The sequence below is a fragment of the Moschus berezovskii genome, chromosome 7 (genome assembly GCF_049115385.1).
Source record: "Moschus berezovskii isolate FMDL1 chromosome 7, NW_MosBer_1.0, whole genome shotgun sequence".
Classification (NCBI taxonomy): domain Eukaryota; kingdom Metazoa; phylum Chordata; class Mammalia; order Artiodactyla; family Moschidae; genus Moschus; species Moschus berezovskii.
In genome coordinates this window covers 64,913,069-64,926,367 of record NC_142466.1, presented here as the reverse complement: position 1 = coordinate 64,926,367, position 13,299 = coordinate 64,913,069, and the positions used below count along the sequence as shown (strand labels likewise).

Below are 13,299 nucleotides of genomic sequence, written 5' to 3'. Positions count from 1 at the left end.
GGCTTCCTATGCTTTCTGGGTAGCTTTTTTGCTCACTCTCGTTTCTGTTCTTAACCATCACATCACTGTTAGTGCAAGAAGTGACTCTCTGGAAGCACAGGGTAACCATAGTGAACAATTCACCTGTTCTCAGTTCACATGCCCAGTGAGGTTTTAGGTTCTCAAATATTCCAGATTTTAGAAGGGAGGGTCCCTTCTTGTGGTTCGTACCTTTTCTCTGTTCTTCAGTTCAGTTCAGTCGCTCAGTCGTGTCCGACTCTCCGCGACCCCATGAATCACAGCACGCCAGGCCTCCCTGTCCATCACCAACTCCCGGAGTTCACTCAAACTCATGTCCACAGAGTCGGTGATGCCATCCAGCCATCTCACTCTTGGTCGTCCCCGTCTCCTCCCGCCCCCAACCTTTCCCAGCATCAGACTCTTTTCCAGTGAGTCAACTCTTCGCATGAGGTGGCCAAAGTATTGCAGTTTCAGCTTTAGCATCAGTTCTCTGTTCTTAGACCTCATCTAATCATTTCATGAATAGTCTCTTTATATAGATGGAGAGAAAAGCATGCCAGTTGGGATAACGGGTCTTTTAGACGCTCTGTCTCTGGGCTGAACATTCCAGGGGGATCTTGTTTTCTTTAGAGGCTTGTTTCATCTGCCTCTCCCTTTATCGTTTTACTTGGCTCTATTCCCACCAGTGTGTGTAACTTGAAAGGTGCAGAAAATCATCACGGTTTTCAAATTTTAGCTTATTTTGAAAACAGTGTGTTTTTAGATCTTGATTTGCTCAGATTTGTAATATCCCCCATGGGCTGCATGAAACTTCTATTTTTGAGTTCTTGTAGGGAAGACATAAGGTAAATAAGATGATTTTGTTTGGTTCTTAAGAAAATTTTTAAACAAATGAAAACTTATATAGTCAGGAAATCCCAGCTCTCGGAACATTTGTAGTAGAAGTCTGTCCGGTAATTACAGTGTTTGAAAAATTCTGGCAGATAATTAAATTTTACCAGCTGCAAGGTGAAATAAAACATCAAGTTTCTTGGCTAGAATTAGAGTGTATCAGTCAGTGTAGTAACACTAGTTTTCATGTTGATTAAAAAACTCAGATTCACAATTAAATATTCATTTGGCAAATAAATATTTGAAAAGTGAATTTTACTTGATGAATGGTGTTTGGGAGATAAATACCTTTCAAAATACAGACTCTAGGGGGAGTAGCAGTCAATAGGTATATGGAACCACTGTTGGCAATAATTGATGGAGCATCAAACTGGGGCTGTGGATACCTGGGCTATTTTGTTGCTCTCTGCTGGGGTGTCTTTTTATTGTGATTCTTGGGTTATAAATGGCAGGAATTGTGAGTGGAAAGCCAGGAATTTGGGATTGTTTTCAGCTCATTTGAGCTTCCCTGGTGGCTCAGATGGTAAAGCGTCTACCTGCAATGAGGGAGACCCGGGTTCAATCCCTGGGTTGGGAAGATCTCCTGGAGAAGGAAACAGCAACCCACTCCAGTACTCTTGCCTGGAGAATCCCACGGACGGAGGAGCCTGGTAAGCTACAGTCCATGGGATCGCAAAGAGTCGGACATGACTGATGACTGAGCGACTTCACTTTACTTCATTTCTTCAGGTCATTTAAAAGTAAGCTGTAAAATGTTTTTGTTTTTTGATATTATGTTCACAGTTTGGGCATATACCAAGTAAGGCAAGATGTGTCTGTGGTTAGGAGGTGGGGGAAATCCAAGAGAGCATACATTAGTCGTTATTATATCACATTAGAATTTTAGGCTCACTAGGTTAAAGAGCCAATATGACTTTTAAGTGAGAGGTATTTGGGGAGGGGTGGTCAAGTATTTAGGTACAAGTATTCAATGTATATAAACTGAGTTTAAAAATCACTCTTTTGGGAGTGCAGGCACTTTGACTTAATGGACAGAAGCTTCTTGACTTCAGGAAAATCACTTCCCCTTCTGGACGTCCTCTAGATAAAACAAGGGGGATAAAGACAATGAATATGTGTTAAGGTTGCTTTAGCCTCATCAGAGGTTTGGTCCTAACTGTCTTCTGTGTTTAGAATGCATGACTTTTTCAGTAACTTGAAGCAACCTCAGTTTTATTCTTTTACAAACAGCCTCTTCTTAAATGTTGATTGAATATTAAATTTTAATGTTAAATATGATTCTGTCTTCTCCTCTTTCAAATCTAAAAAATCAAAATAGAACCATAAATTTTGAATGACCCAAAGGATATTCAGTCAGCACCCAAGTATAGTCTCTTCATTCTTAAAATGTGTGTAAAATGTCTCAGAACAACCATCAGAATGACTGTTCTGTTGCTGAGCCCTGAAGAACATAAGACAATATGTGAGAACAAAGCATAGCCCAAGGGAAGAAGACTTAAGGTATCAGTAGACACCCAGCACAACCCATGTGGTCACTTGCGGGTTCTGGGGATCAAATGAGGGAATTGTGAGAGATGAGGGTTACCTAGCAGTAGTTAAGCACAACTGTTGCTGCCAGCAGTGAATTGAAGTTCATTAGGCTGGAACTATTTGCTTAAGTCAAGAACAACAATGAAAGCAGTGTCAGGGCTGGAAGATGTTGGGGACAATTACAGCAAACAGGGCACATGGGAACCACAAGAAAGTGGTTCATCATAGGTGGGGCTGCAGCGTGGGCCAGGCGCCCTCTGGCTCCAGACTGTGGCTGTCCCAGGCCTCTCCAGCCCACACTCCTTGCTGCCTGTTTTGAATCAATTTTATACCATCAAAGGTATGATGAGACATTTCATTTCGTAACTTGTCTCAATCTTCCATCTGAATGGAGCCAATTTTCAGATAAGCAGGAGTGCTAATTACCAACACCATCTAAATTTAGAAGTACTTTCAGAGCTTTACAGAACTCATTCAGATTATAGGCCTCACTTAAGCTGCTCAAACAGGAATGAGAATTTAACTTCTGACATGGAGATGCAGAAGCCTCACAGCTTGACAGGGTCCAGCCAGAGGAATGTTATTGTTTCTAGCAAAAATTGCGTTGTTCCTAGAAGGCACGTCATTTACTTTTGTGATCACAGTCCCATTTGACGTTAGAAAAAAATCAGATGATTGGAAAGCTGTCTTTGAGTAGCTGAGTGGTTTGGATGTCCAGTGCTAGTCATAGCAGGAGAGCTGCTCAGGAGACCCTGGAGAAAGAGACTTTAAAATTGCCTGGACACCAGCACTGCTGTGTTATGCTGGGCCCATGGGTAGATGTCAGGTTGAGAATGATGCAGCCTGGCCCTCACTGCTTCTGGTCTGAGGCTGGAGGAAGAGACTTGGGGGCTGATATAATCTAGAACACAGACAAATGTGTTTGGACACTTCTTCCACGTGAGCACAAGCTGCTGCTCCCCTCCCCAGTGTGTGTGTTAGCACTTCACAGGAGTTCTGTTAAGTCTCCTGCGTCCTGTCAGGCAGTGGGTCTGGGTCAGAGGGGTTAGTTTTTAGCAGACCTTTGCCAAGGTAATTAGTTCAGGGATCCAGCCAGCTCACCTTTCAGCCCCATACGGTGCTCGAGACATTATTCTGAGCTTCTCTGTATTGAATTGTGTTGGTTCCTACCACTGCTTTTATGTAAGCCTCCCGGCATTTGTGGAGCTTGAACGGTCATGAATGAAAGCTCAGCTGCTTCAGAGGCAGCCTCTGAAGTGGGCAGAGGGGCTTCAGCATGCCTTTTGATTTCCTCCTGAGTGTGGTTGAGCTGAGAATGTTCCCATGGTGGGGTACCCAGTTTTCACAGGGCACGGAAGGTGGGTGTTTTGAGAGCAAGCCACCTGGCTAATTTCTTTGGGCTGATTAGGATGGAAGACCCATCCAGGGCCTCTAAAAATGGACCTTTATTTAAAGATTTGCTCCTGGTACTTATTGCATTAGAGGTGGTCTTACTTCAAGGTTTCCCCAAGCCCCTTTGTATTTTAAATTACAGCTTAGAAAGGTAGCATCACTGTTTGTTGGCCCCGGACTGAGTTCTCCAGCATCTTTCAGAAATTGGGATTTATCAGGGCTTTGAGAAAGGAAGTTTTTGCACAGCCAGTTCAGCATTGTTCAAGGCAGTAACACATCACTGAACAAATTGCCCTCTTGCATATGCTAATCCCACACTTAAAAGAACTCATTGTAACATGTTCTGATGCTTTAGCTAAGGGGAGATGGGAATTGAAGGGATGTCAGATCGTGTCATGTGACCCTCAAATATCTAAAATGCCTGTTTTCTTTGGGTCAGCAGTTCATACTCAGCATATGTGAAGGAAAGTATCCTGTGTGGTTTGTGGAAAAGATTAGTCCTTGTTCCTGCTTTTGTGTGTGGGAGCTGGCCTTGCTGTTGAAGATTCACTGCCTGGAATTCCTGCTTTGGGTCTTAAATTTCAGTGCTCTTGGCAAGGAACACCAAATCTTATTTTCAACAATAAATTAAAAGAATTCAAAAGAGTTCCTTCATTGTGACTGTGGAAAATGTGATTTGCCTTTTAGGAAAGCATGCTGTTAATCCCACCCGCTCTCTTTGTGTCTTTTTAGAAAGGCCCACATTGACTCTTACAGTGACAGAATACGTCTAATAGAGTGATCTCAGGTTTTGCTCATAGACCATTCGTATTCCAGACCAGGGAGTCTCAGTGGGAAAGAATAAAAACACATCCACATATAAACAGCAGGCTCCCATTTCTCTACGAACAAACAGAACAGAGGAGCATTTTAAGTGAGTAGGGCCAGAAGGATCCACGAGGCTTTGGATGGCTTGATTGCATAGTCAGGGTCTCCCTTTTAAGTGCTTAAATCTCTATAAATGTTTGCCATCTACGTCTTCAGATGAGACGAATTAAGTGGAATGAAAGGCTGTGTAGGTATCACCTTTCCAAATCGGCTGTCACATCCAGGTTGGGTTTTCATGTGTACAGAGAGACTTGGGAAGAAATCTTTGATTAATTTTTTTTTTTTGTCTTGCAGAGTAATTCCCTCTTGGTCCCAGACAGTCTAAGAGGCACAGATAAACGCAGAAATGGACCCGAGTTTTCTAATGACATCAAAAAAAGAAAGGTGGACGATAAGGACTCCAGCCACTATGTAAGTAAATAAAGGGCTTGAAATAATATTTTGTCTTCTTGCTCACCTTCTAAGTGAGTCTACAAAAGATCTGATAATTTCATATACCTTAAAATAATGTATCAAGAGGATAGATTCTTACATTGTAGGATATTATTTCCCTCTCAAGCTGTAAATTATGTATCTTCTAGGCTCAGTATTAAATTTTGGGCTTTCTACTGCAGTTATTCCTAAGAGGGGATACAGGAATGTAGGACTGGCTTCATGGTGTGTGGTCTGAGCCAGCTGCACTGGCCCTGCTCTTAAAAGGAACCTGTCTCGCCCTTAGTTTTATCCTCTGCTCTCCACCATCTTTAAATGCTCATTTTTTGAGCCAGGGCCTGTGTTTTAATTTTGTCCCGGGCCTTGCAAAATTTGGTACCCTGTCGTGCTGAAATAATGAGGATAAGAATTTGGTGTCATCAGCTGCCTTTTTGGATGCCATTGTGGTAATAGATTCAGGTCCAAATTAGGTCTTAAGTCAGAGTCTGTCCTCTGCTACAGCGAGTGGTTCAGTGATAAAAGTCTGTGGTAAAAACAGAAGAAACATTGGGGGCATCTTGTTCAAACCCTACAGATGAGACCACACAGCTCGATGTGAGGACTTTTGATTCAGATCTGGCTAAAACCACATTCATGAGGAGAGCAAACCAAGCCAAATGGCCATTGACTGTGGTCGTGGGGTCATAAACATTGCATCTGACAGATGCTTTGTAATTTCCTTGTGTGTCCGTGAGTTTCTATTTCAGGATGGACACATTCTCAGAAGCAGTGAGAGTAGAAGGTGAATTAAGCCATTCCCGGTTGCCCCTGAAGGAGAATGTGTCCACCTCCAGTTGGCTGCTGTGCAGAGGTTTCCACGCTAGACCTATGTCTCCTGCTTGTTGGCACAAGCTGAGGGCTAAAATAGTATTTAGAAATGGGTAGCAGTTCTTGAGCAGCACCTCAAGGTAGTGCCAGGTACTGTATCCTTCTGTGTGGCTTGTTTCACTCAACTCTCAAAACCACCCTGTATATTTGGTACCATCCCTCCATTTCATAGATAAAGGAACTGAAGCACAGAGCTTTTAAGTGATTCGCCCAGGGGCAGAATTAGTAGCAGAGCCTAGAGACAGTCTGACTCTAGCATCCATGCTCTTGGTAACCTTGCTAGGATTCCCAAAGCAAGAGCCTAGGATTGGATATTTTGCCACAGAATATTGGTACCTACTTTGTTCCATAATAATACTCTAAGAACCCAAATTGTTGATCTCCCCACCGCAGCCCAAGCCTTTTTAGTATGTATTTGCTCCTTATCTTTTGCTCAGAACTTGTGTTGCACACAGATACTTTTAGATATGACATTGATTGTTCATCAGCCATGACACACTGAAATTTGCACACTTGCCAATGATGCAATTCCAAGTTGCTCTGTGCAAGGCTCGTGTGGATGAATTATTCAGTAGTGAGTAATGTAGAATCCATGGCTCTACAATACTTTTTCATAACCTGCTGCTATTAGCTGTGTCTAGTTGAATTGGTAGTTGAGGGCGATGTATTAAGATGATGTTGGGAGAATGTGGAGCAAAGGACTCAGACCTTAGATGTTTGATGACAGATGTGTACTGTACTGTGAAGGTTTATATTTTGGGGATGATCCGATACAAAGCTAACATTTACATTTCAGACTACTTAGGCATGCACTTCACAGTTCCATTTTAATAAATGAGTTGTTTGCACTTCTTACCAGTTGGTCTGTACATTACATTAACCTTTTTTCTTCTACATTTTTTTTCCTAAAGGGAAACCCCTTCAGCTTATATTTTGTCACTGTCACCCTGGGTTTCTTTCTTTCTTTCTTTTAATCAGTGTTTTTTTGTTGTTGTTTTGTTTGGCCACACTGTGCAGCACGCGGATCTTAGTTCCCTGACAGAGGGATCAAATCCGTGCCCCCTGCAGTGAAAGGGTGGAGTCCTAACTGCTGGACCACCAGGGAATTCCCATACCCTGGGTTTCTTAGTACGTGAAAACATTTGTGATTTTCTGTGGGCTTTGTTAAGAGAAAGCAAATTTTTTTTAGTATTAAGTTTTTCTTTTATTGCATGAAAAATACTTCTTTCAACAGACTTATTTTAAATTACCCAGGCTTCCTCATTGGTTGTAATTTCTTGTTACTGCTAGTGAATTGCATGAGACCTTTATAACTATGACTAAAGCATATCTAGTCACACATTATTGAAGAAAGTCAGTTGGGTCTCCCTCATATAGCACTTTAGGTATGACTAGATGAAGCATTTAAGACATGAATTTAGAGCTGGGGGTATCTTTCTAGCTGGACTTGGGGTCCACAGAAAGTTAATGGGTTTGCACTTATACTAATATTTCTCAGACATTATTAGTGTATTCTTATTTGGCAGTGACATCAGTAAGACAGTGTAGGTCATAAACCTGGGGCCTGCTCCTTTTTGAGAATTAGGGCCCATTTGCGATTACCCGTTTTTTTCTATGTCCATTGTATGACTCTGCACTAAAGGGTATAGAAGGCCTTTTGGCTAAGAAAGCTTCTTAGCCTTAGTTAAGGGCTTCTTCAGCCTGCCCTGAACTTGATATAGGAGTGATCACATTATTAAATTGAACAGCTTTTTTTCAGAAGCTTTTCAAATTCAGTGCAACCATGGAGTTTCCTCTGATAAGCCAATTTTATGGTTTCGTGTCATCCTACAGCCCTACTGTAGGGTGCCAGTGCCCTCCAGACACTGCCATCCTACCTTCCCTCCATCTCAAGAGTATTCCAAGTTCATTGCTAAAGAGCCAACATGAGGTTAGATTAGATCTTGGTAGTTATTTCAGCCAGTACTTAGCTTTGTTGTTTGTACTTTTTTTTTTTTGCTATATATAATTTTTTTTGCAGTAATTAGTAACCCCATGGGAACAAGGTCCAAATTTGTCTTTTTAATTATGAATTGCCCATGAACACTAGAATTGTTGACAGCCTCAAGGTGATATATGTAAAAGCAGTGGTATGAAATTGTGTTCTTAATTTGAAATCAGGTGGGGAAAGATCTCTTAAAGAAGGATATGTAGTTTTCGGATTATAAGAGATTCAGCTGTTGCAGACATTTATTGAGTCTTTACTGTGCGCCAGGTTTTACAAGTTGCCATCACCTGTATACACACTGTGACTGTATGGCTGGTGTGCTATTGCAACAGAGTCCCTGCCTGGGGCTCTGCACCTCCCCGGGTCAGATGAGAAGGGAAGAAGGTGATCTTAATTACCAGGGCTGGCATTCTGTAAGGGAACCTGTAGGCATGTCCCAGGTCATTTTCTAGTCTGTCCACTCCCAAGAACTATAGGTATTTCATTGAGCCTCAATCCCTTTAGTAAATGGCATTAAAATCTCTTTTTTTCAGGATAGTGATGGTGACAAAAGCGATGACAACTTAGTTGTGGATGTTTCTAATGAGGTAACCATTCTCTTCATCAAAATTTATTTTTAGAGCAACTTGTGAGAGAAAGGACGTGGAGCCACCGTATGTTGGTCTTTTGCAACTTTACACATTAAGAATTTGCTGAGTGTTCATAGAGCAGTAATGGTCTAAAAACAACACAAACTTGTTTCTTTTAAAAAAAAAAATCTGTCTCCCTAACCATTTTGGATTCCTAAGTTGGTGTCTGGTGCTCCTTTCTGTCCTGTGCCCTCTGGGCAAAAAATGTGAGCGTGAGGGGAGATACAGTTGTTTCTAGAATTTTTTCTTTACCGTGTCTCCACCGGTGCGCTTGCAGACACCATCCTGTTCGTTGTAACAACAGTATTAGGTGCATGCCCTCAAATCGCCCAAATCTCAAGGACTTTGAGCACTCTCCTTTAATTTGGAGAATTGGTATGGAAACAAGAGTGTGTAAAGGGAAACATCCATCTGTTGTGAGTGAAATCATGCGACCTTTGCTTGTGCTTCTGGAGGACCCCTCATCTCCCCGCGCAAGCCCCGCCCATTCACCCAGGGAAAATGGGATTGACAAAACCCGCCTACTGAAGAAAGACGCCTCCAGCAGCCCGGCGTCCACTGCCTCCTCGGGAAGTTCCACTTCTTTGAAATCCAAAGAAATGAGCTTGGTAGGTCATCAGAACTGTCACTTGCCTATTTAGCAGTTCGGTTTTCTTGGGGAACCAGAGGTTCCCTAATGTATTTGAAATATGGGGTTTTTAATGACTGAGTTATATTTTTAAGGGTTTTAAAGTGAAACTCATGGTTCTGCTCTCTGTCCCTGGGTGATTCCTTTTTCCCTCTGGGTCGTCTCTTCTGGGCCATGATTAGAGCAAGATAAGCTTCTATGCCTGTTGCCCGCTTTCTTGGGGGATGTGTCTCTGGCACAGACTCTCTGAAACTTCTTACTTGACAAACGGTTTGAATGCCCTAAGTCCTATGAAGTCCTTCACTTTCTTAAGTGGTGCATTTCCCCTGGTTTTAGACTGACCCGTTCTGTCGGGTCATGTTGTGATTGGGTTATCGGGCAGATGGTGATGTATTCAAGGTGGCACCAAAGATAACCTGGAACTGGGGGAGGGATGAGGGGGGTTTCAGGCCCATTCGTGCTCTCAGTCATTCACCAGACATTGTGGGGTGTCTCATCTCTCCACTCACCATAACTGCACCATAACAATCCTGCAGTTCATCCCTGTGTGGTCCCTCAAGGCATTATCCCATTTCACTGATGGGGAGGCAGGCCTCAAGTTGGCAAGCTTGAGGAGCCTGCCAAGTTTACACAGCACATGGACTCCCAGGCCAGAAAGAGCTGGGGTCTCTCTAGCCTATGTTCTTTGCTATCCCAGAGCACTTCTCAGACTGGCTAAAAGGACACGCAGGGTTGAGATGCCGAAGAGGCTGCACTGTGACGCTGTTACCATCTTGACTCCTGAAGGCCTCTTACACTCGTGGGTCCGCACTGTTTATGTAGGCAAACGGGTGCTGCTGCTGAATGCCAAAGAGTTATGATTTTTTAGGTACATCTCTTAAAATGATAGGGCTAGTTCTAGGGCTTTTGCCTCTGAAATGCTGGTCTGCGTCTCGTCAAGTTGATGGCTCAGCTGTCTCTCACTGTCGGTCTCAGTCCCACTGCCACTGAAGGGACAGGGTGGAAAGCTTGGTGGGGGTTCCTCCCTCTGATATTCTCTGTGACCGAGGCATTTGTTTCTGAGTGACCGAGGACTTTCCTCTGGGTGGTCACCATTCTTACCTGGACTAGATCCAAAGTCCACAAGCCTGATGGAAAAATACTTTTTAAAATAAAATCTGCGGAGGAAGGCGTGTGATCATGTTCTGTGTCTCTAGCTAGAGTTTTAATTCTGGCAGGAAGAGGAAAGGTCAACATTTCTCACTCACAAGTTAATGCTGTCAACATTGTGTGGATTTATGAAAATTGGCTGAGGGAGTAGCTAGAAGGTGCCCAGTGTTCCAGCTGCTGTTGTGATAAATTGTGTAATATGGCTTGGATTAAAAATAATACTCATTTAATTTGTTTAATGATACCAGCATGAAAAAGCCAGCACGCCTGTGCTGAAATCCAGCACACCAACGCCTCGGAGTGACATGCCAACGCCGGGCACCAGCGCCACTCCAGGACTTCGTCCAGGCCTCGGCAAGCCTCCAGCCATGGACCCTCTCGTCAACCAAGCGGGTAAGGCATTGCCTCTCGTGGGCTGTGTTTTGTTTTTCTCTTTCCCAACTTAATTTGTCTGTTCATCTCATTGTGACGTTTCCCTATGAATATGAGAGGTGCTTTCTGCCAGCCTCTCTCCTCCTTATCTCTGAAAAACTGTGATAAGAAACAGATGTTTGTCCTTGAGTTTCAGCAGCTGTACCCTGTTCAGTCTCCGACTGTTTACATTTGGCTTTTCTTTTATTTCCAAATAATCCAAATCCCAAGGACTTCAATAAAGTTTCTGATAATTATCCCGCACATAAGCTCCTTACCAAACTATCATTGTGTGTCTGAGATTGCTAATGTTGACTGAAACAGCCGGTCTGGCCGGCCCAAGTGTGTTTCTTGTGTACTTTAGTTGGGGTCTCTCTTCCAGGAGAAATTGGGAGGGTTTCACTGAGACTCCAGTCCCTGAGCAAACTCATAACTTTTAACTGTATCTTTCTCCCTGGGAAAGGGAGAATGTAATACCCTGGGCCAGGTGGTAAAGAGGCCCCAGAATATTCCTCCTAAGCCTGTGCTCTTGTTTATATAAATCCAGGATCAGGTTTTTATTTGAAATTGGTACCAGAAATGGAAAGTTCAAGCTGAAGGAGAAATCATGGATTTTTATCAGGAAAACCTCCTGAGTTTAAGTAAGAAGGTGGTGCATTCTGTCAATTAGGTGCAATAATGCTGCTTAATTCCCCTGGTTTCCCAGTGTTGCCAAGTACAAGAGGGAAATGTGTGGGCAGTGCTGCCCTTGGAGTCCATTCTTTTCTGGAGAGGAATTCAGCTCTAGGGAAGAAGGGACCGGGACCCTGTGTAGGAATTGGAGGTGATACCCCCGCCACCCCGCCAACACCCTCCGGACTCCCACACCCCACCCCTGACTCCCCACACCCCAGCCTTCCCTCCTTCTCTATAACAGGAGGCACTGAAGAGGGCCCTGGAATTGATGAGCAGGCTGACTTGAGTGTCCAGGTAAGTCACTGTGGCTTGTGCTTCCTTGCAGCAGCTGGCCTGAGGACGCCCCTGGCGGTGCCCGGCCCATACCCTGCACCATTTGGGATGGTGCCCCACGCGGGCATGAATGGTGAGCTGACCAGCCCCAGCGCTGCCTACGCCAGCCTGCACAACATGTCACCGCAGATGAGTGCAGCCGCGGCCGCTGCCGCCGTGGTGGCTTATGGGCGCTCCCCGATGGTGAGGATGGCCGGGACTGAGGATGGGTACGGGTGGGGACCTGCGGAGCACCAGCAGCCTGCAACCCCCACACCTGCAGACAAAGCCCCAGTGTCTCCACTGCTCCTTCTTGTCCACCTTCATCAACATGCCGCTTCATTAAGTTTAGGCCAAACACTTTTTGTTTTACTGTTTTTGTGGATGAAAAAAGGCAGTGTTTAGGAGCTCCTTCAGCGGTTCAGGGGACATCTGGTTTTCTCCCACCAAAGTAGGTTTTTTTTTCCTCTGGAAGGCGATGAAATGGCTCAAGTAGCTCACAGAAGCCTTTTCATTCGTTTCTTGACATTTTTTTTTTCTCCTCTTTAATTCTTAGGAAAAAATATTTGAGAAGCCGTTATTTTCTCATTCCGTGCTTATATTATTCTTTAAACCCAATTGCATGACTTTGGTGTAAGCAGTGATCTCAGCTCAACAGGGAGAACCTTGGGACAGGGTCTCCTCCTTGTTCTGCCTTCTCCCACCCTGTAAATGACTTCATGCTTGACCAGGAAGAGACAGAACTTCGAGTAAAGGGGAAAGTTGACCGTGTGGTCCTTGATTGTATTAGGAAAAGGGACTAGATTATAACTCATAGCAAATGAAAGTCCCCAAATCATTTCTGTTGACTGTTTGAAATATGGCATGTTCATTTCTCTCCTCTCCCTTCTTCATTACCTTCAATAGCTGGAGATGATATTAAAGTGTATCATTTTCCGCTTCCTTTTCACTCCTAGGAAAGGCTATGCAGTGGAAGGCAAGATCATTTAAAGCAAAGGGGGCAGCCGAGGGACTAGGTGCACAAAAAAAGAGTCCATATGTGAATTTCTGTGCATTGACTTAGACTAGTGGCGTGAAACTGGGGGTGATTTTTCCCCCTGGGGATATTTGGTTGTATCTGGGGACACTTTTGTTCATCAGAACTGGGAGGTTACTATGGGCACTTAGAGGGTAGAGGCCAGTGATGCTGACTAATTATCCTGCCATTCCAGGCCAGCCCCAGCCAAGAATTATCTGGCCCAAAACACCGATAGTGCTGAAGTTGATAGTCACGTTGTCCTGGCTCAGACAGCGTGTGTTCTTTGTACTTGTTTGAGCAGGCAGAACATCCTAAGTCCACAGGACGTATTTACCATGGGAAGCTGGTTCCCAATGCACAGATGGATCATGTGCCATCCTGCCTCCCAAAAAAGAAGTGTGTCTTGTGGTATTTAGTGGAGGCTGTATTATTTCTTGCATAAATATTATTTCTTGTAATTTTTCTTTTGGGAAATGTTAACACGTGTCCCTGTTTCTGTTGCTTTGGGGAT

At 43.8% G+C, this 13,299-nt stretch overlaps 1 protein-coding gene across 5 annotated transcripts in view; it reads left to right on the top strand.

The window, feature by feature from the left end:
* Positions 1-13,299, top strand: part of LOC129556772 (transducin-like enhancer protein 1) — a 91,119-nt gene that overhangs the window by 53,094 nt on the left and 24,726 nt on the right. For 4 of the 5 annotated variants that reach the window (XM_055426938.2, XM_088837947.1, XM_055426941.2 and 1 more), the window contains exons 9-13: positions 4,975-5,091; positions 8,500-8,553; positions 9,051-9,203; positions 10,621-10,765; positions 11,784-11,974. In XM_055426938.2, the coding sequence (XP_055282913.1) occupies positions 4,975-5,091; positions 8,500-8,553; positions 9,051-9,203; positions 10,621-10,765; positions 11,784-11,974 (660 nt within the window). The remainder of the gene's footprint in view (positions 1-4,974; positions 5,092-8,499; positions 8,554-9,050; positions 9,204-10,620; positions 10,766-11,783; positions 11,975-13,299) is intronic. The other variant, XM_055426942.2, reaches the window with a different exon arrangement.